General features: G+C 37.8%; 2 protein-coding genes across 2 annotated transcripts in view; one reads left to right on the top strand and one right to left on the bottom strand.

Annotated features, from left to right (window-relative positions):
• uxs1 (UDP-glucuronate decarboxylase 1) overlaps nucleotides 1-5326 on the top strand; it is a 53075-nt gene extending 47749 nt beyond the window's left edge. Inside the window, exons 14-15 of the mRNA XM_044365549.1 lie at nucleotides 2191-2294; nucleotides 4548-5326. Coding sequence (XP_044221484.1) covers nucleotides 2191-2294; nucleotides 4548-4679 — 236 coding nt within the window. The 3' untranslated portion in view covers nucleotides 4680-5326. The remainder of the gene's footprint in view (nucleotides 1-2190; nucleotides 2295-4547) is intronic.
• A 79-nt stretch (nucleotides 5327-5405) lies between these two features.
• ecrg4a (ECRG4 augurin precursor a) lies at nucleotides 5406-10163 on the bottom strand. The gene is made up of 4 exons (XM_044365550.1): nucleotides 9950-10163; nucleotides 7882-7932; nucleotides 7618-7787; nucleotides 5406-5914 (listed from the first exon to the last, which is right to left on the bottom strand). The coding sequence occupies exons 1-4, from the start codon at nucleotides 10017-10019 to the stop codon at nucleotides 5765-5767; spliced, it is 441 nt and encodes a 146-aa protein (XP_044221485.1). The 5' UTR covers nucleotides 10020-10163; the 3' UTR covers nucleotides 5406-5764.
• Nucleotides 10164-23052: the final 12889 nt, after the last annotated feature.

Here is a 23052-nt window from a genome sequence, read left to right as displayed (position 1 = left end):
TAAATATTATTGAGCTGTTAATTTGCTCTTGTTTTCACCATGAAAGATCTCTACCGGCTTTGGAAACATGTAGGAGAAAACACAAGCAACCCAAGCTGACTAATTACATACTCCATAGCCACAGAGTGTAGTTGAGACTGACACAACACTCTGACACAGAAACATCAATCTGCCTTGAAGCATTTCTTCCCAACGATGCACTGTTTATGTTTTCATCAGCATTATTTTAAGTAGGAGTAAGAAGCTTATGGATTGCAATATCGGTCTGTCTGTTGGTTCGTCCACCACTTTGGTCCAGACTAAAATATCTTGTCAGTTATTAGATGGATTGACAAGATATTTGGTTCAGACATTCATGATCCCCAGAGGATGAATCCTAGTGACTTTGGTGAACCCCTGACTTTTTCTCTAGCGCCACCATGAGGTTGATATATGTGGTGTAAAGTGAAATATCTACACAATTATCAAATGGATTGCCATGAAATTTACAACAGATATTCAAAGTCGCTAGAGGATACATCCTAACAACTTTGGTGATTCTTTGACTTCCTCTAGCACCACCATGAGGTTGACTTTTTATTTCTTTATTGAAATTTGTCAACTATTGGATGTATTGCTGTGAAATTTGGTACAACCAGTCATGATCTTCTCATCAAAATTTCATTTTGTCCAATACGTTGGTTTATGACCAAATACCTGCATAACTCATGACATTCCCAACAGTCTCAGCTATACTTTGTGTTTAGTGCTCATTAGCAAGTATCAGCATGCTACCACGTTAAACCAACACAGCGAACATGGCAAACATTATCCCCCCTAAACATCAAATGCATAGCAGTGTCATTGTGAGCATGAGCACACTAATAGGAGAATGTAGTTTAAGTACAGCTTCAAAAAGCTGCTAGTATAGCTATAGACTCTTAGGGCCCTATTTAAATCATGCAAGCGCATCGACAAGTGCAAAGTGGTAGGTCTTGGGGGCATAGACTGTGTGGGCGTCCTCAAGTGCACCTGCTATTTTGGTTCATATACAGTATGTGTAGCAGTGGGAAGTGCTGGGGAAGGTGGAATAGAAATTGAAGGGTATGGTGATAAATAAATATGCTCTCAACCTGTCACATCACTGGTCTCTGTAAAGCTGTGCCAATCACAGTGATGCATGACAAAAGCTCAGCATGTGGAAAGATGTGAACACACAGCAACACAAATCTGTAGAAAGATACAGAGGGTGTGGCATTTTTAAGAGTTAGTCATAGAACAAAAATGATAAATAATAATTAAAAATGTCGGTGAAGTCGTTTATATGTTTGCATCAAACTGATGCTTTTTCAATTTTTAACTCTACTGTATTTCATATTATGAATGCATACATCATAATGTAATTGATGTGACAGCAATGTTGCACCATGTTGCATTTAAGGAATAGATGCCACTTTTGCTAAAAAAAATTAAGTTGGAAAGGAGGCAATGGTGCACAAAGTTGATGAGCCCAGGTAATCTGATATCTTCCACATAAAAAGAATAGAGTTATAACCAACCAGTATGATTTCATGAAGGCTAACACATTGGTTGGCCGTGCGTAATGGCCCTGCGCTCGGAGGCTGCATTTCTCAAATCGAAGGCTGTAGATTTATCAACATAATTTTCCTGCTGCCTTCAGATGTTGCAGGGATTTAATGAACTGAAGGAGAAGGTTTTCATACAAAGTAAATGAGCTGTGAAAAACAGAGACTGTAAGAACCACTCATCAATTTATACATGAATGCAGACAGCTTTACAGATGTCAACGTTATTTTTTTATGCCGATTTAAATGCATCTACTGAACAGAGAATTTTTATTTACAAAAGTTTATTTACATTTTAAGCATTTTTCCATTACTGTTGTGCATTTGTTCCAAGTAAGATGCCAGCAAAGAGAAAAACAGATGTTGTTCTGAGACCTCTATTTTCAACACAATGTCTAAGATCCAATTCCCACCAAAATATGAAGAACTGTGTACTACAAAAAATACAATAAGTGTCAGGGTGCTGCTAGCACTGGATATTTCTCTGCCACAAAAATAGAGCCCTTAAAACACCTAACATTGTATGTGTGTTTAATCATTAGTGCCTGTAAGGTGCCTGTAAGTTTTCATGCTCAGGCAAAGTTCACAATAACAATCTATCTTTCTTTCTCTCATACACACACAGTAAGCCGGAGTCAGATCCAGTTCCTTCCAGAGGCCCAGGACGACCCACAGAGGCGAAGACCTGACATCCGAAAAGCCAAGATGATGCTCGGCTGGGAGCCGGTGGTATGTGTGACACACAACAGACCCAGATGTTGATTTTTCTTAGATATTAGAATAATTATTCAACATTCCTTTGTCAGTATGTGACTTAGTATTCAAAGACTTAGTATTCCTCCAGCCTACTTTTTTATAAAGTACACAGTGATGTGTAAGATATTTATCTAATGTAATGAAGTGCAAAGCACAATAATGAACTGCATCAAGTTGTTTTAAGGTAGAAGGAGTAGCATGAGAATAAAGGATTATCTCCGTAGTCAAACACAGACATGACGATGCAAATCAATTCCTGTCCTCAAGACAAGAATATGCTTTATTCAGCACATTATGACACAGCCCTAGCTGATATTTTTTAAGTGTCAATGAAGCTCTCTAGTGAAACATATTGTATATTGATTGTTTTGTTTTTTAAAGGTGAATACAGCTCAATAATAATAATAATAATAATAATAATAATAATGATAATTTTATTTATGTAGCACTTTTCAAAAACAGGTTAAAAAGTGTTTTACAAAGACATAAAAACAAGAGAAATTACCAGAAGTACCAAAAGTAAAATTTTTATAGAAATAATGACAAGTGAGGTATGAATTACTAAAAGAGAAAGAAATTCTGGAAAAGTGCAGTAAGCTGTCCAGCAACTAGTTTTTCCAAGACCTGAGCCGGGAAGGGAAGTTTAGATATTGGGCAGAAGTTCATTCAAATGAATGGATCAAGAGATGGCTTTTTGAGAAGTGGTTGAACTGCAGCAGATTTGAAATTATCAGGCACTTGACCAGATAAATCACAAGGACAAATGGGGAGACTGAATGAAATATTTCTTTAAAGAAGTGATTTGGAAGAATGTCCAGTGAACAGGAGGATGATTCATTTTAGTAATGACATTGGTTAGATGCTTAGTAGTAACTGACTTAAATGCTGTTTTATAGCAAAGGTCAGAGAGAGTTTGAGATGGAGGGATAATTGCATTCCTCTTAACAGCTTGAACCTTATTAGAGAAAAATGATAAAAACTCTTAACATTTATCAAGTGAGGGCTCAGAGATGGCATTTTAAAAAATGCCAGGAGCAATATTGTCTAACATATTTACACAAGTGGAATTAAAAGAATTTTAAAAAGTGGAGGTGTTCACTGGGGCTGGAGCTGGAGGTCAGAAGAGGCCAGAACTTGGCAAAATTTACCTGCTGAGAATGAATTGAAAAAATGAGATTGAGTGACTTGTGCTTCGCCGCTTATGGTACTGGAAAATGAGGTATTAAACAAAATAAGTTTAGGGTCAGAAACCCCAGTTACTGTATCGCTGTGTGGGGTGGGAGCTGCACCGACCAGAACTGGAAAACCCTGCAGCGCATCGTGAACACAGCTGGAAGGATCATTGATGCCCCACTCCCCTTCCTGCAAGACATTTATAACACCCACCTCACCCGCAAAGCGACCACCATTGTGCGCGACGCCAGCCACCCCGCACACAGTCTGTTCAGCCTCCTGCCCTCAGGGAGAAGGTACCGAAGCCTCCGTGCCCGCTCCACCAGATTTCATACACCAGGCTGTCAGGAAGCTGAACTCTCTCCCCACCCTCCTACTCCTTCCTGGACACCCTGGACTCTGAACCCTGACCTTCAGAAACGGACTGTCTTTTGCACTACTCCTGCATAATATCATGCTGCTGCACTATTTGCACTATACAGGACAACATATATTTTATTTTTTAAATGTATTTATTATATATTTTATTTTATTTTTGGTATATGTCTATTTGTTGTGCACTTTATTGTCTTACTTCTCTTACTTTAATGTTGCCACCGCGGGATACTGAGAAACGTTTTCTCGATTCTTCTGTATGTTTGGCACATGTAGAGAATTGACAAATAAAAATCTTGAATCTTCTCTGCAAAGCAGGTTATTCAATAAACAACCAGAAGATAAAACCAGGTCCAGTGCAATGGTAGGGGAAACTCTGGGATCCAGTAGTACTCTAGATGAACAATACTTTCACAATTTATTAAAAAAAAGTTATCAGACGACTTAATGAATAACATAATATTAGACATTGTGCAGGTGTGTTTGGAGAGCAGTCTCTATCAATATCTCATCAATAACTGTGGATTACACTATTAGTTTATAAATGACATTTACAGCCAATATCTAATTTATATATTGTCAATTGATGTATCAGTCTAGCTATAATGCATAGTGTCTAATGTTTTTGTTTGAGTGGCAGTATTTTTATCTTGTACGTGTTGTGTCTTGTGTTGATAGGTGCCCCTGGAGGAAGGCTTGAACAAAACCATCCAGTACTTCAGCAGAGAACTGGAGCACCAGGCCAACAACCAGTACATCCCCAAACCTAAAGCCGCCCGCATGAAGAAAGGCCGACCCAGACACAACTGAGGTCGGGTCTCCCACCGCAGACTCTCCACACAACACAGAAGGATGTTAAGACTCCTCAGAGGACCCTTGAAAAGCAACTCTCTGAAACACACTGTTGAGTAGTGCACTTTGGGATATGATGTCTTTTTTTGAGAAGCAGAGATAACTTTTTCACTCTCTTTAAAAAGATGATGTCGCCTCGCGTTGGAGCAGCAGCTGCACTGTGGGCTTCCTCACCGGAGCTTGTGTTGTTGGATGGACAAGACTGAATCAAAAACAGAAATTTAAGAGAAAAAAATCTCAAACTACATTTTTTGTGGATTTGTGCTTTTGCTATTTAAATCGCCAACCTCAGAATCTTGCAAACAGCTTGTACTGTGCTTCAGTGCTTTGTTTTTTTTTTAATAGTTTGATGGTACTTTGTCTCCGAAGATGAGCTAACTGACTTTGTTTTTCCATTGGATGTTTTGTCCTCTTATCAGTGGCTTGGCAGCACCCCGTTGGCTGTTCATGCAGCGCACTGCAGAACTGGATAAATCCTCCAGAAAGATAATCAATCATTACCTGTTTATCAGGACTGCATTGTGTTTTACTTTGTGAAATCTCATGTCAGGATGTGCATTATCAATTTCAGGTGAAGATGCTATTTTAATAAAATATTTCCAATATTTTGTGTATGATAAAATTAGGGAAGAAGACATTTGTGTGTATGTGACACATTTCTACAAAAACAGGGGACTCAGGCAATATGGAGCCAAGTATCTTTATTTTGTCAAGTGATAAGACAAGAATTTAATTATTTCATACAAATCAGCTGCCTCACAGCTTTACTTGTAGAGCAGAGGCAATGTTTAATGAGAGCAAAAACACATTTCTGTGTTTTCTAACCAGTATGTAAGGATGGTGAGAAAGAGTTGCAAGGGGGTTATACTTCTGGGTCTAACCAATTAAGACGAAGAAGCCAGAGCAGCTGTGGAGTACTTGGATGTTGACAGCTGTGTGACAGGTGTAAAACTACAGACTATCACGGGCTGTATTCTCTCAAAATGAAGACAGGAGGCTGATGAAGAAACAAACCCCTTCAACCACTGTGTGTGAGATTGGAGTTAATAGTAGTCATAGTTGACATTAGCCCCATGTCTGTAAGACGAAGTGTCACGCGGACCCATTGGGGCATTTTCATCATAGTGGTGCTGACGCCCTTGGTCATTGGCGCGTGCGTGGTCCATCCAGTACGATAGGTCAGCCTCCAGCCTCTGGTGAGGAAAAAACACCACAGACTTGTTAGGAAACTCAGCCTTAACAACGCAGATGATAAGGTGTCCACTGAGACTGTTGGCAGGCACAGCTGTGGCAAATAAACATGCATGAAAGGCAAACATTGAAAAGGCCAATGCTCTGACAGCTTTGACCTTTTAAGGAAGCATCAGCAAATGGCATACACTCTTAAGTGTCATGCATGCTGTTTGAGATATTGCTGTACTGGCTGAAACGCAAATGCTTTCAGCTGTCAATAGTAGTGGTGGTAGGGGGTTATTTTGTGCATCCGTTCCTTACTGTCCCTGGTGAATTTGACATGGCAGCCACTGACCTGAAAGAAAACTCAAACTTGCTTTGTAAGTGCGGTTATATTTGTGTTTGAGAGGGAATTCATGTATTCAGCTCAACGTTTGTATTTATTCATTCAGTCAGACAGCGACATTGTGAGGAATTATTTTTCAGACATCAGATGAGAGTACAACTTACTCTACCTTTGTCACTCCACATTTTTATCCTTCACATGTCTGAGGTATATAAAATCCAGATAAAGTTTTTATCTGTTTTATCTTTTTTTGTGTTTTTATCTTTTTTTGTGTGTTTCGTATTTATGTTTTTTGTATGTTTTATCTTTTGTCAGGTTTAAAATCCAGTTTTTCTCAATAAAATGAAATGTTCATGACTAAATAAGTAAGTTTAAGTTTTGAAAAAACATCCTCAGATAACACTAAAATACTCAGCTAATCTGTTTCATAAGGATTGCAGGGCTGTAGTTTGATAAGATTTAGCTGACAGTTGCCTGGCAACACACAACTTTCATCAGAGTCTGATTTAAATGTTGCTACGTTCTGATTGGTGCACAGTGTGGTGTCACCTTTTCCTACTGAGTCCTGCCCACTTTAAAACAGTGAGAACAGTACAGACAAAATATGGTTTTCATGCTTTTCAGGGTTTTTAATCGTTTAAAGTCAATGCTCATTATTAAACCTGGAGGGACTCTTTAAGGGTAACCCACCAATTTTACACATCAACGTCAATTTATTATTCAAAATTCAGCCTGTGAAAAGTTGTATGATGTCAACTGTGGCTCAGATTTATTAAAGAAATTTACTACAGAAATTACATACAGGGCTCAGCGGTTGGAGTTTAGAGGGGAGGATCTAACAAAAGACACTTTGGAGTTGCATTACAGGAAGTGAAGGATCCAGTGTATTTGCAATTTCACCCATAAGAGGCACCAAAAGTCAGGAAATGTCTTGAGGAAAGGCCTCTGCTGCTTCATCTTTTACTGCTCTTTTGTGGTATGTCTCTCCAAAGTCCCCAACTTTATAACACTAAATCCTTTGAGTGGTCTTTTAAGGTAACATACAAGTGAGTCACATTAGGATATGGAAACTGATTTTTACAAAAATAATATTGGCAGCACATAATTTGAGAAATTTATGGTCAGTCTGATGTTGGAAAAAAGGTGAAAGCGTGAGGTCTTGGTAAGAGTGAGACTGATGACAGAAAGTTTGTGTCTGTAGTTTTAGTGTTTCTGTAATCTGCGTGTGAATGTGTGTGTTTCCGAAGCTGAACGGAAATCTTTTTTCTCAAAAGTTAGGAACTCTATCTGCTTTTTAAAACATCTATCAGTGTTGTTTCTGTTGCAAGCCGTCATGAGTTCAAGGGTGAAACTCTGCTGGAACACAACAAAACTCACCTGCTCATCATAGCCCATGTACATGAACTGCATAATCCATTGCTGTACATCTGGTCTACTGCGATCCCAAATGTTCCTTTTGGTCCTGCTCAGCTTTGCCAGGAACTCTTGAGCCTTGGAAGGAGTGACGGCGACGGAGGACTTTGAGGAGACAGTACCAGCTCCTGCCACTGGATGGAGACACAATAAGGGCAGAAGAATGAAAGGGCACTTACCACAGGTGTTCATTGTATCAACTGTATGATAAAACTGTGTGAATATTACCATCTCTTCTCTTTAAGATCTTGTGCAAGCTGCTGCCGTCACTGGATACATCTGTGAAAAAGAGTCATCTGAGACTTAATGAGTAAAAGTTGTAGGTTTTTGCCAGTAAAGGGTAAGCAGAACATCTGAAGTTGCTTTTTAGTTGGACAATTTTAAATAAGTTTGTTCAGTTTTGCTCAGTTTTCATTTATAGATGCAAATGTTAAGTTCCCAACTCACATCAAAGGAAACTAGCTAGTGGCCAATTTGCATTTAAATATACAGTATTTGTGATGACGTCTCCCTTCCTGATCGTCTCTCCCACTGGAGCACAGCTACACTGTGTGCATTAATGAGGTATCCTGTCCCTTTTTGCACGTTGCAGTGGCATTTGATGGTTCTGTACAAACACCGACATTTTGGCCAGCATTTCCATAAGTCTAAGAGATTTTATTTCATCTGTTTTTCTGAAAAGCTGAAACATAATACTAATGTTTTCTTCTAAGCTAAATCTATACTATGCATCTCAGAATATGTACAGACATCCAGTCCATATCTAGAAGTAGAGTCTGTCTTTGCTTCAGCACAAACCATTTTCAGTGTGCAGTTGTACAGAGGTGGAACACAAGGATACCGTTGGAGAAAATTGCTTGCACATGTTTTTCTCCAGTTTGTCATGCAAATGAGCCTTGAACAACAGATTCCAGCAAAACTTTTCTCGTTTCAATGGCCACAGAGGGACTTTTTAATCTTTTCTCCTCCCTACATTCCCTCTGCAGTATGTCACTGCACAGTCGTCATTAAAAAGCAGTGATCCTCCTGACATCTGGATATTTAATGCATGTAAAAGTAACGTCAAACAAATGTCAGAGGGTAGAACAACACTGTAAATGATTAAGAGCTGTGAGAATGCTTTTTCAAAATGTGCATATGAAGGTTTCTTTCTAAAGAAGACAAATGTTTGACTAGTTATGGTTCACTTTTTGAAAAATACACCTATAGACAGCCCACTTTATATCTGGCATCCTGTTTGGTGTTTAAACAAAGGGGAAAAAAGACAAACAAACATGTTAGAAAGTTGATGTAGTTGTGCCCACTGTGCATTTTTATTATTTTTATCAGAACAATAATTTGTTGTTCAGCATTACGAGATGAGATGGAGATGCACAGTAGGCTGCTATCTGCACAGCTATGAAACTGTATTGACTCTGTGAGGTTATATCATAGCATATAGAGATTAAAAAAAAAACACTGGGCCTTAAGTAGAGCCCTGTGGCACACATTTGGTACTGTGGGAATCAGAGGATTGATAACCAAACTTAATAAGAAAAAAAAAAAAAAGGGATCTGTGAGGTATTTCCTGAAACAACTGGAATTGCAGTGCAATTCTGCAGCTGTGGTGAAGGCACTGTGAACACCATGTAACAGACTTTGGGGTTATTACTATAGACCGGAAAGTTTTCAAGTTATTCTACCTCAGAAGGAATTAATTCTCAGCCGGTGAAAAGTGTATAAAAGCCTTTCTAAAGACAATAATATAGTGAGAGCTGTCTCAGTTAAGAGCCACTCCAGTATTATTGCTTGTTTTAGTCAATTTATTCCAGTTATTCTTTACAAGACTGCCAACTACTTTCCAAAACATGCCATTTGTTTTTAATAACAGTATAACTTTGACAGTAATAAAAGCAGACATGGTGTTCACTGTGATAGATTTCCCATCTCAAGTAAGTCTTGTGCATGTTCAGTTTCCCACCCGACTGAAATGAATAAAATAAGCTTGATTACATCCAAGCTTGTGAAATATATTCAAATATGTGCTATGTTTCGAAAAACAAAGCTGTCTGTCTTCAAACATTTTTTTAGACAGGCTCCTTTTTCCATTTTTCTGCAAGACATGCAGTTATTCATCTTTTTTTTTTTTTTTAACTGAAATTACTGTTAAAAAACCAGACTACCACAAAAATCTAGAAATGTATTCAAGGCCAGAGGATGAAGGACAGATGTATGTGGGTGAAAAAAGTGCAGCATGCATGATCAAAGCAGAGCGAAAAGAGACAAAACACAACAAAAAGAAAAAGATTGAGCTCACCTCTAGTAGCCAACAGTGTCAGCAATGCAGCTAGCCCCATTAACCTCAAACAGAGTTTCTGGGAAGCCATCTTTCCCCAACCGGTCAGAGTCTTTACAGCTATGCATAAAGTGCTGCACAACCAGAGGGAAGAGTGGGCGGCAACCCAGACTTTCCAAGTGGAAACTGGCCTATGGCACTGGAATGTCGTTTACCTCCCTGCCTACAGAAACAAGACTGTAACTGAAAGATTTTCCACTCTTAAATGAATTTTCATGTGCGTCTCAGGTACTTTTCCAGGAAGAAAAAGCAGAATTCCCCTGTTACTGACTGTGGTTTATAATGCAGAGAAGAGATATTCAGGATTTCAAAACACTGTAGTTCAGAATTTTTGAAGCAGTTTACTGCACTAGAAATGTGTGATACAGAAGTGTGTACAATAATTCAAACTCTCTGGATTTTTTTATGCATGAACATACCACAGTGGCAAGAGAGAAAGCCAGCGACCATTAAAAGACATAAGGATCTCTTTTATTCTTCTTTTTTGAAACATCAGTCATTCAGCGTCCTGGTTGTATGAGAAGCTGAATGAGCTATTGCAATGTGTGATGCTGCAGAGGAAATTAGTTGCACTCAGCACGAATTGGAAATATTTAGTCTTTAACTGTATTTATCGTTTCAGAACTGAAACTCCAGCCAAAGCTGCCCCCTTGAGTTATTAAACCTGTAGCACAGGAAGATAACGCCACTCCTCCAAAGATGTCCTCTTGATACACAACCTAAGTCTGAATGAACATTAATGACATTAATTAAGATTAAATAAGTACTAGATTAATCATTTAATCAATTGGCAATAAATTATTTGACAAAATGTTGATCATCTGAATGATATTTTGTGTCTGATATGGTTTTTCAACAAAAAAGTTGGATTGCTACTACTAAGATCTACTCTTTCTGTTCTACATATTTTTCAAAGTTTAACTGCTGGATGAAAAATGTCTCCTACGTCACTGGAAAGTCCATTCTCAGTGTTTGTCCACTGGAGGCTTCAAGTTTTCACATCACTCTTGTAAACTGCATACTGGACCATGATTGGCTTCCGATTTATTATTGATCATTTGTTATTGTCACAAATCATGCTTGTATGTACACATCTTAAGTTTGGATTTAAGGCGAGCACAGAGAAGCAGATGGATGTGAAAACAGCCCTCTAGTGTCAAACTCTGCACATACATCATCCTGCACAGTGAGGCTCAAACGTCACAGTGAGGTTGCAATGAACAAAACACATTTTTGAGTGGAAGGAAACTTTAAATCATTTTTCAAGCAAAACTGACAAATGATTAACTCTTTACAGCCTCTCAGATGAGAATATTTTCTGTTTTCTATGATAGCAAAGTGCACATTTTTGGGGTTTGGACTTTTGGTCGGACAAAACAAGACATTTGTGGATGTTGGCTTGCATTCTGGGAAATTGTGAGGGGCGTTTTTCACTATTTTCTGATAATATATATAACAAACACTTAATTGATAAATAGATTAATCAAGATAATAATCAGCAGATTAATCAATAATGAAAATCATTATTAGTCACAGCCTGACTGGTGCGACTGTGTTTGTCAGCCATAACAGCCTCTCTGATAGCAGAATAAATGAAGGCAGTTACTTTATAGAGGTTTCATTCATACATTCTCATTTGACTGAGCTTGAACTCTGAATACGATGAAGGTGTGTGTGTGTGTCAGAGAGGGAAAGCGTTTGGTTTGAGGCTACAAACAGTCTCTGTGTCTCTCACAGGTAGAGCTGGAATGCAGGAATCCAGAAGTTGGCAGACGACTGCACTTCTTTTATGATACATTCGGAGAGAACAGAACAAAATAAAGCACAAAAAAGCAAACGGTGCATGCTGAGGAAAGAGCAGAGGGGTAGTGGAATACATTTGAAGAAAAGAGTGAGGGTGAATTATGAAATCTTGCTTTCCTTATTTCCTCATTCAGGCTCTTCGTAATGTGGCTACATCCTCTTCACGAAGCCTGCATTTTTCCTGCTGCGTGCCCTCTCACACACATTCTGAGATGAATTGAACTGAACAGCCTGAGTCATGGCATGTTGTAAAGCTCATTGTAAGGCACAAGCCTCCGTTCTCAGTGCAGGCGTGCCTGTAGATATGATTTCCCCCTGTGTTTTTATTCATTCAAAGCATCAGACACCTCCGATAAGAAGCAGGCCGAGTTCCTGACTTCTACTTACAGTGTGTCTTATCAAAGGCTCACAGTCCTCAGGCAAACATTTCCATTGCGGATGGAAAACAAATTTACTAAAGGGAAAACAGATGTCTGTGGATTCAAATATTCTGAGTTTCAAAAATCTGTGCTTGAAAGTCTGAAAACACATAGACATACACCCTGATGAGTCACGTCTCCCTCAGGTGCCATTTGTAATTCTCAGGCATGGAGGAGATTGGAGGAAGAGAGGAAAAAACAAGAACGAGGGGTGAAAGAAATGAAGGGCTGCAAGAATATTGCGTTTCTGACGGAGTGAGGAATTTCATAGGCAAAACATTCAAACCAGTTTGATCTTGCCCATCCAAATGCACCACATACTCATAAGCTTTGGCATATATGGACACAATGACTCAGATTCAAGTACAAAGCTTTCTTTTTATTTGGCCACAGATCCGTGAAATAAGCAAATCTGCGCCAGAATGTTCTTGGACAAAGATAAAGTAGAATAAGGTAATCCTCTCTTATATGTCAGTGTGTTTGTTTGTTCTTAGGCATTTGGAACATCAGAAATATATGCTTCCTCCTTCCTTTGTTGTTCCTTCACTACCCCCACACCCCTCCCTTCACACTTTGCTTGACAATTTGTGTGTCGTGACCTGAGACAGATTCATTTCAGTGACACCTTTTGCACACACAGACGTCCCAGATGTCCCTCAAAGCTCAAACAAACACTCTCAGCTCAAAAGACAAAATGCCAAAGTCAGAATCAGACTACAGTGAAAAACTCAGTTAAATGATAGTTGGCCTTTTATAACTTAAAAGATGTGCAAATGTGCATTTTTCAACATCTCATCAATCCAAATGTTTTGTTTGGGGTTGTGGATACTTCAAGCACTGTTAAACAGTTAAAAAAAATACATACTTAACATAAACATACTTAACATTGTTTTATCACCTTGACACTTCATGGTTTTTCTGCATTTATTTGGATTTTCAAAAAGATTTTAAACTAATGAGATATTTCAGAGGTTAGTTCAATAAGGAGAGATCAATTGTAAGTGTATAACAATATTTATTGTTGTTAGCTACAGAAAGAGTTTTGACTATTAAACTCCATCGATGTGAAGAATTTTCATAAAGCATATGCTTATATGAAGATAGGAGATAGGACAGGATCCCCCTGGAGTCTAGATGCTGGTGGTGGTGGTGGAGCAGAGCTAGCAGGTGGTTGATGGAAACCTTTGGACGAGTCTCCCTGGCTACCATGGAGGTCATGGTGGTGATGGGAGGGAGGCAGGCTGTGCAATCGTAGATCTGAAACACAGAATGACAGAATTGCAGTGATATTTAAAGAACGGCATCTAGAGACTGATTGGTTTGAGGAATGTGGGGCAGAAAGATGATTGGTCAGGTATGGTGACGTTGGAATTGTGAATGATGGGATTTCGACAGCGTGGGAAAGCAGTAGTGATGGAGAGAACTAGAACAGGAGGAAATAGCAGACATTCACACACAGTGGAATAAAGGAGGAACACGAGGGACGATATCTTCCTTCTTGAACTTTTGCCAAAGCTTCATTTGTCAGAAAATGATGCATTCCTTCTGTTTGACAGTCTGATTGACAGTAGTTTTTACTCAATTCTACCCTTTATTCATCATAAATAAGTCTGGATTTCTGTAATTTGAAGTTGATGATTGTTCATAAGAGATCTGTCGAGGAGTTCAAGCTCTCTGGGGTCCAATTTACCCCAAATGTAGGTAACATAACTATGAAGGATGACATACTCCACATGTATTTGTGAAGGATTTTTTGTTCATGCATACCTCATACAACATATAAAACATGAAATATTTCCTTATTTGGTTTATTAACAATACTTTATGGTTATTTCCTTATTTCATTACCTTCATCAAATGTGTAAGCTCAGTTTGTGGCAAAATGTGGGGCTCAAATTTTTTTCTACATGTTGGGTTTTAATAAGGTCAGAAGTAATGAAAAAGAAATATTTGACAGAAAAAAATGGGAAAATTATATTTATATTTATAAAAGTCAGTGTTTACAATATCTCGAAGTCACAAAACTATTTATTGTTTGAAATGTAAACATCAAAACATATCAAAGGTGTATATATACCAGTCCGCAGACACATAAATCTCTCATCTGCACCCTGTGTCTCTGCTGCCTCACTCCTCAAGTTGAGAGTCGGACTCAGGACTATCATAGCCCAACTCCCTGCTGATGGGGAAGTGAGCCCAGAAGGTGTGAGCCAGGTCCCGCATCCCGTCGTAAGCTGCCTGGGCTCGTAGTTCCTCCAACCACCCGAAGAAGTCTGACGACCACAGGCCCCAGTAAGGTAGGCTTCGCTTTTCCCTCTCCCTGCTCCTGACAGCTGCGTCGTTCTCCTCAGCTCCTGTCAGAGGAGACAGAGACAGAAAAAGGTGTGAAAACTATTCCGCACCTTGTCTGTCATTTCAGAATTGCTGTTGTACATCATCACGTCAAGCCCATTTATTTGTAATGCCATATATGAGCCGCTGACATACCTGTAGGAGACAGGGAGCCGAGCACAAGATAAAAGAGCAGCACAGACACATACAGACGATTCATGCTTTCAGAAACTGGAAGATAACACAGAAAGGCAGAAGTCATTCAGTTCAATTGTCTTCACAAGAGAAATGTATGTTTTCAGGTGCATATAGAGCACTTTAGTAACACCAGCATTTCCAAAATGTAATGAAATGTAATAAAATGTACTTTCAGGAGAACAGAATGCTCTTAAAAAATTGTGCAAGCTACAGCATAAGTGCATGTATCCGTAAAGAAGAAGAAAAAAAAGCTCCCATGTGTCATCTCTGCTTCATTAGAGATCAAATTTTACCAGATCAGCAGCAGGTAATCCTCTCTGTCCTGGTCCTCGTCCTTCCCTCTCAGACTGATCTCAGGATGACTCACTGCATCTCGATTAGAAGTAAAGGCGGACATGTTTGCTTTTCACATTTTTGCTTTTTACACTTGCCTGTCTCCAAAGGACATCAGAGAGCCTCTTACACACCTCTTGCGTCTGTCTGCTTTCTATAAAGTGTTATGATGTCTGGCCATGAAGTATAAAAAAAGAGTCCTTATGTGTTTGAGTTTTTCTCTGGTTTACAGATGATTTAGACAAGATGTACACTTACATCTGGATCCAACCACTTCATATTAATGATGAAAAAATGATAAACAAAACAAAACACTAATCATATTACATAAACATAATAACAATCTTCATAATAACTTTGTTGGAATAGCAACTTTCAGCCCAAATTGCTTCACAAAACAGGATTAAAAACTGTGTTAGGCCAAAAACAAACATTAAATAATTATATAAATAGCAAAGATAAAAATGTAAAAGTTGTCATGATTGGATTACCCCATATTAAAAGCCAGATTAATTTATTTTTGTAAAAATATCAGTAGGATGCTGTATCAGGAGTTTGCTGTTCAAAGATCCAAGGAGAGCATATAAAACAATGCACAAGATCATCAATTGAACAAGACTGTTGGATGAGGAAAAGCATCCATGATACCTAAAAAACTAGTCATTATAATCAAGAATTCACTTTACAACAACAGTCACAATGTTTAGATGTAAACAGAGTGTTTTTAAGAAACACACACACACACAAATGATCAGAAACAGGAAAGTCAGTGATTGAGGAAATATCTATTTCAATAGCCCTCATAATAACAAAGTCTATACACTCCTAAGATTAAGGGTTGCACTCTTTACATGTTGCACAAAACAGAGACAAGCAAGAACATCTAAAAAATCCACATCCTTTGAATCACTATCATCAATACTAGATACAAGAATAATCCTGTCATAAGCAATGAAAGGTTGGTGCTGTGCTTTACGAGGATAGATATTCACAGTCAGTAATAGACTGCTGTGAGGCTAAGTATTCAAAGCTTACAAAAGTCTCCAAAAGAACATTTGGAGCAAGTGAAATGATCAGAGGAGATACTGGTAACTCCCGTTTCTTTTATCTTGTCTACAGGAATACAGAAAACTATCATTTGACCGTGTTGGGAGATAAAAATCCTTCATGTACAAACTCATACTCTCTTTATGAATTCAGGCTCTGGGCAAACAGGAAATGATTGTTGGCTCCTGCTATGATTGCAACATTGTGCAAAATCTATACTATATATTTTGCTATGTCATTGTCGCAACAATCAGGAGCTCAGCGTAAGATTTTTTTGCCTAATGTTGCCTCAGAGTAATATGGGTTTATTTTTTTCAAGGTAAGGAGGAGAAAAGGAGAGAGAAAGCAGAGGGAAGAGTGAGAATGTGGATGAAAAGAATGTACCAGACAGTTTTCACACCTGGTATCCAGACAGTCTGGACCAACATTCAGCCACGGGGCGTAAAGTTGGTCTTTTGGGGTTTTTTGACCATCCATTTATCTGTTCAGTGGCTGTTTGTTACTCTCTGAGGACACTGGCAGAGAGAGGAGGGGTGGCTGACTACTGTCAGCTACAGTTCAGATGATTTTTACCAGTTTAAAAAACATGGCTGATATAATTCAGTATTTTTCTTACTGTCAACAATCCCATGAAGATTAAAACCAACGTGTTTGTCCCTGTCTGTGGCACTCAGCCCATTCATTACCACTGAAGACGTCCATATTCTTTTTAAAAAGGCTAAGTTCCTGAAACAGCTCGACACTATAGTTTTTTGGCAAACAGTTGTCACAAAATATCAGAATGCGACAGAAATGAAATCCTGAGATCATGAATAAAATTTTTAATACAATTAGGAAAAAAATCACCCTAGAAACAACCAAAATACAGAGAGCATAAATATAGATGACCAATCTAAACAAAAATTGTGTCATCTGCATAAAAATGAGCATTTGCATCAGGTAGATTTTAACTGTTGGTGCCCTCGTAAGTATTTCCAGCCTTGATTCTAAATAAACTACATGCCAATGCATGTTCATCATAATGAAAGAACATGTCACACAGTGCATTGATGTGTCTTTAATAGTTTTTGGATGACAATGGAGCTCTAGGGTTGTGCTTCCCATCCCCTTTTAAAACAATATCTGGGACAGATTGTTTCTCAGATTGTTTTATTTTAAGGTTGATTAGAATCTGTAAGATGTAATTGAATTATAATTTGTTCTTTTATATCCCTTTAATTATCTTGTAACCCCTCATATTAACCCCGTGTGTTACTACTAGTGTTTGTCAAAGAGGAATACGCTATATCAGGCTTTTGGCTACACAGGCAATACTTGTTAATTGGATAAATTCATTGTTCACACACACACAAAAAAATTGTAGTGCATCTCCAACAAAGCAACCCGAGGTTGAGAAAAGATGTAGTGTGTAGAGCAGGAGTGAAGAACCTGTGTGATGAGATAGTAACAGGGACTGAATAAGATGGGGAGAAGTCTAAGGAGAAGAAATGTGAAGAGCAAGACAAGAAGAACCATTATCCTGTCAATACATCACTACATTAATGTTGCTGTATTTACAAGGCCTTATGTAACCCAGGTTAATATAACCTTAAACAAATAAAAGGTTAAATAAATAATAAATATTATCTAAGCAAATTAAATAACATTAGCTATTAAGTTAATTAACATTAACAGCCATAATAGTAGTTTACACTGTTGATTTTGCTTTTTACTTTGTGTGCTGTTCCTTTAACAAGTGCAGCAGTTACTGCAAGAGAAAAGACAATGAGGAGAGAAGAAAAATAAGAGTAAAGAAGCAAGTTTTGAGGAATATAAATCTTAATTTTTTTCCCATTTTTTGGAGCATTTTGCGTCCACCTTCGGTCTATGTTGCTGACTTCTGTTTTTTTGTTTGAGTTTTGAACAAAGATTTAAAACTATTTTTTTTAACACGTCAGTTAGCCTGTTTTTCAAGCTGAGTGTGCAGCTGAAATTAGCAGTAGCTAATCTAAGACAGTGTGAATAAGTTTTATGTTGTGTATTTTGTGGTTTTTCTTTATGTAAAGCAGCTTGAGAGGTTAATATGCAACAGGCATGGTTAATAGTGATGGGAATTCCTGCTCTTTTTAGTGAGCCAGATCATTTGGCTCAGCTCAGCAATAAGAGCTGGCTCTTTTGGCTCCCAAATGGCTCTTCATTTAGTATGACTTTTTGCTTTTATAATTCAGCCAAATTTGGCAATGTTCTGACTTTTGATGGATATGTGTGCACATATATCACTTAAATGATTCAATGTAATTATACTAAACCTTATAATTTCCAGAATACCATAATTTTTCATTATGTTTGGTATAAAAACCTTAAAGAATGTAAAAACAACAAACACTATCACACGTGTATTGCATGTTTTATTTATATTTAACTATCCAAAACAGTGTCAGGCCAGTGTTAAAATGCTAAATGAAATGTGTAAATCAAAGAGAAAACAGCACAAGGCAGCTACAGTCCCTCTGTAGACCGTCAGCTCTCAGTCAGGAGCCGGCTCCCATTGTTCACTTAAAGGAGCCGGTTCATAGAGCCGACTCATTTGCTACGACACATCACTAATGGTCAAATTTAGCCTTGTTAGTAAAGTGAGGTGAATGGCGCCACCATTATAGAGTACAGTTAAGATTAAATTAACAATTGACCTGTATTTAGGTGCTACTGTAGTTCTCCTCAAGTACTTAATTTTGTTATGAAATATTTTAAGATTAAAATATTTGTATATATATTGCACTGTTGTTCAACAGGCCAGGTTTTAGTTGTGAGGATCGCTTGGTGCTTGCACACCTGAAGCTGGGGAAGGAAGATGGCGAGCCAGAAATCACACCGAACAGGCGTCTGCTTCTGCAAGACCAATGAGAAGGGTCCGGCTGCGACCTGTAGACCAGGGGGCACAACGTGAGCATCCAGTTAAACCCTTAAACCCTCAGTTGGCCAATGGAGGACTGTGACAATAAGTCAACATCCAACGTAGTACAGCCTTCAGTCCAATGCTTTAAAAAAATTATATAGATCTTTATCCTCCCAGCATTAAAAAGTGTACATTTGCAAAAAAAATAAAATAAAATAAAAATTGAGAAATGGTGCAGCAGGTACATAATCTATGAAAGTAAATATGTTGCAAAATGTGAGAGTTTGTCGACTTGATGTGAGAACTTGTAGAATGAAAATCTGAACTTGGATGTTTAAATTTTCACTTGTATAAAATATTCACACACATGTGAGCTGAATTTGGAATCACAGAAAAAAACACTTCAAATGTTAAGATTCCTCTGAATTTCCTCAGGTGAAACTACAGTGTTCTGCAGACACAGCCTTTGATTTTGTTCAGGTTTTTGCCCAATAAAAAAAACAGTGGAATGATGCCTCCAGTCCCATGCCTTTACTTTCATCCTGTTTTGTGTCTAGTTCAAAAGCAGCAGTTTTTATCCATATTGTAACAAGTTATTCAGTTTACACAATATGTATGACTGACTCCCTCTCTTGGTGAGTGTTACATTTAATTGGAAGTGAGTGAAAATCATTTGAAACCAAAAAATAAGAGAGAGATGCTGATCGGTGAAAGAAAAGTATAGAATTTTGTAATCAAATTTCTTGTATAATTTTAGTGTCAATTTTGCCTTTGAGGTTGTCTATTGGTTTAACATTTTTTTATTCACTTTTAAAAAATGCTTTTGTTTGATTCTTGGGAGATTTTGTTCAATTATTATGAAACAAATCTAATCCCATGAAATGTTAATCTCTTTTTTTAACTTTCTTTGAGTCATTGTGTTCACTGTTTGTTAAAATAAAGATGATCAACCTTACTGCAAGCTGTTGCAGTTGTTAATTACTGGAATATTCTGGTGAACATACTATTGAGTATATTGTCTGGAAGCATATGTTGAGATTTTTAAATCTTAACATAATAATCTAATATTGCTTCAGATTGTTTAGAATTAAACAAGTTTACTGCAAGACATGCCCTTTGTGTGTGACACAAAATTATTTGCAACATTAATCCCTTCTGGACTGAGCTTCATTTCCCAAAATCATCATCAACAGCTTTTTGAACTAGACTCAGAACAGGATGGAAGAAAAGGCATGAAACAATTCCATTGTTTTTTTATTGGGCTAAACAAAATCAAAGGCTGTGTCTGCCGAACACTGTAGATTCACCTGAGGAAATTCAGACAAATCAAACATTTGGACGACTGGATAACAGAGGCTGTAGAAACTGTTTTCAATAACTGCCTCATTAAAAGAAGTACAAAGGACAAAGGATGGGTCACCTTTGCAGCTATGTGTTCAATACACTGGTTACCGGCTAAATGATGGACAAATGTGTTATGCTGCGAGAGGTCCTGGGGTCAGATTCCAGACAAGCTCCCACTTGTTATACCTGGTTCATTTAGGAACATAACAAAGAAGGGAGGTTCACACAATAACAGCTTAAGTAAATGAATAATTTATTAAAGACAACTCATCTTAAGCAAACTATGAGGTGTATAGTCAAAAACATGAACCAAGGCTAAACTAAACACAATCAAAACCCAAACAAAACCAAACTGAGTGCTTGAAAGACACCAGCCTTCCAGCAGGGAGAGAGAAAGCCATCTGGGTATCACCTATCTTATAAAGGCTCCAAGCAGGTGACACCAATCCCATAATGAGGTGGGAGGGGCCACACCATCCAGGAGAATCTGGAAAGAGGGAAGCAGAGGCAGGCTAACACAGATACTGTCATAAGGCCTAGGTCTATCACACGTGTACTGAACCATGTCTACAAAGACAGTTGTAAATGCTGAGTGTTTGTTGCGGAGGAGTGCTGAAGGAATGTCCTGAGTTGAGATGAGAAGATCTCACATGTGAGAGAAAAGATTTTTATTCAACAGCTCAGATCATACATTACTAAGCTGCTGGAGCATCTACACAGAAACATTTACACATGCATAGCACCAATTCCTCCTGACTCACAGTATGCATTTACCTGGGCTGGTGAGGGGACTTCTCAGCTAATCAACTTTACAGTGATAGTCTTAACTTCTGCAATCTGACTTTGTTTTTGTTTTTTTATTTCAATCTGTGCAACGGTTGCATCTGCAAGTGTTTATGAAGCATGGACACACTGCATAACAAGGCTAATGTTGGCTACATAAGCTAGTGTATTTAGCTTTTTCATCCTGGGCAATGGCTCTCAAGCTATATGATGTGTATTTACATAAACACAATACAATCAGATGTAAATTGATTGCAACCCACGCCCACCACCGCAGCTACAAGTAGTTCTGCAAGTCAAGTTTTACAAAAGTCAAGGCACGCAGACTTGTAACTTTGTGATGCGAGAGAGCACATTTGAGAAGATGCAGTGACTGATTCAAGAGGTTGTAATCACTGGGTTGTGATTGCACTGGAAAATGGACTCAAGTAAAAAAAATTTTAAAAAGACTTAATGTTGGATTACAAGTTTGCAGCTGTCATTGTGTTTATGTAAATATCAATCTACACATTTGTGAATATTTTTTTCTGTGACTTCACATTCAGAACATAGGTGTGTGAATATTTCAACATACAACATCACATTTTTGTCCACATGTGTTTTGTTTTTTTCTCTGATTTCAAATTCAGCTCACATATGTGTGAATATTTTATCTTGTGTTTTGCAACATATTTACCTTCATAGTAATCACAGCTCAGTGCGACTAAAGTTGAACGTATGATGTTATTACACAAATAAGTAAAATAAAAAACATTTTTAAAAGAAAAGTTATGCAGCTGTCCTCAATAACTGTCGACATAAACTAAATGGACGCTGTGGCCTTTGTGGCAGCTTTTACAGGTATCAGGTGTGGAAAGATGGAGTACGTAACTTCAATGACCACATTGTTATGAACATCCATCTTTGTCTATTTTTGCATAACTCAATTCAGGTACTTCATAAAAAGACATGAACATAATCCATGCATTAAAAAAAAGTGTAAAAGAAGCAAAAAAACAAAACATAATCTCAACAGCTACATTGCTTAGATTATGTTATGTAAATTATAACAATACTTTTTTTTGTAGTTAATACAAGATCATTCATTTACATTTATGTTTGATACTTTTATCCAAAGCAACTTACAATTGTGTACAGTAAAACCCAGGAGAGTACAGACTTCCACTAGTCAGCAATAATGTTTGGGCCAATTCAGTGCCTTGCTTGGAGTGCATAGGAAGCACAGACAGTAATAAGAATGAGACAACACCATGTATATATATATATATATATATATATATATATATATATATATATATATATATATATATACACACACATATATATATATATATCACTTATCTAAATAGGAGACCTGGGGATGTACTGTATACTGTTATACAAAGGTGCATTATAGGGGATATAGTGCACCTTTGATATTCTCTCCATAATGTCCCCCACATACTCCCCACACCCCCATTATGATTTCTCATGTGTGGTCATCATCCACCTATTGTCTTCATGGAACTACATAAAAAAGGTGTCTTCAGTGTGGCTGGTAAGTAGGAAATCTTTATATCCTTGGTACATGCATGCTGATTGCTGATGACTGGAGGACTTCAGTCCTGGGATCAGAGATTAGTTCCTATACTTGAATAGCAATGTGGATCAAAGAGATACTGTCATATTCTGTGTTTTTCAGTGTGACATAGAAGAACCTCCACCAGATTTCAAAGTGGATCTGGAAAATTTCTGAAGCTTGGAGGAGAAATTCTCTGTAGAGGCTTTTTCAAAAGTAAGTTCACATTTGTGATGAAAGTTAATTAGTAATATTTTCCCCTAGGCAACCATGACAATTGCTTCCATGTGGCACCAAGTTACCATCAATGGGCACCATGGATAAGGCCCCAAACCAGGGCAAGTCATGTGGCACTAACACAGAGTATGGTAAA

Source organism: Thunnus albacares, chromosome 11, assembly GCF_914725855.1.
Source record: "Thunnus albacares chromosome 11, fThuAlb1.1, whole genome shotgun sequence".
NCBI classification, from domain to species: Eukaryota; Metazoa; Chordata; class Actinopteri; order Scombriformes; family Scombridae; genus Thunnus; species Thunnus albacares.
This window is presented reverse-complemented; position numbering and strand designations above follow the sequence as displayed.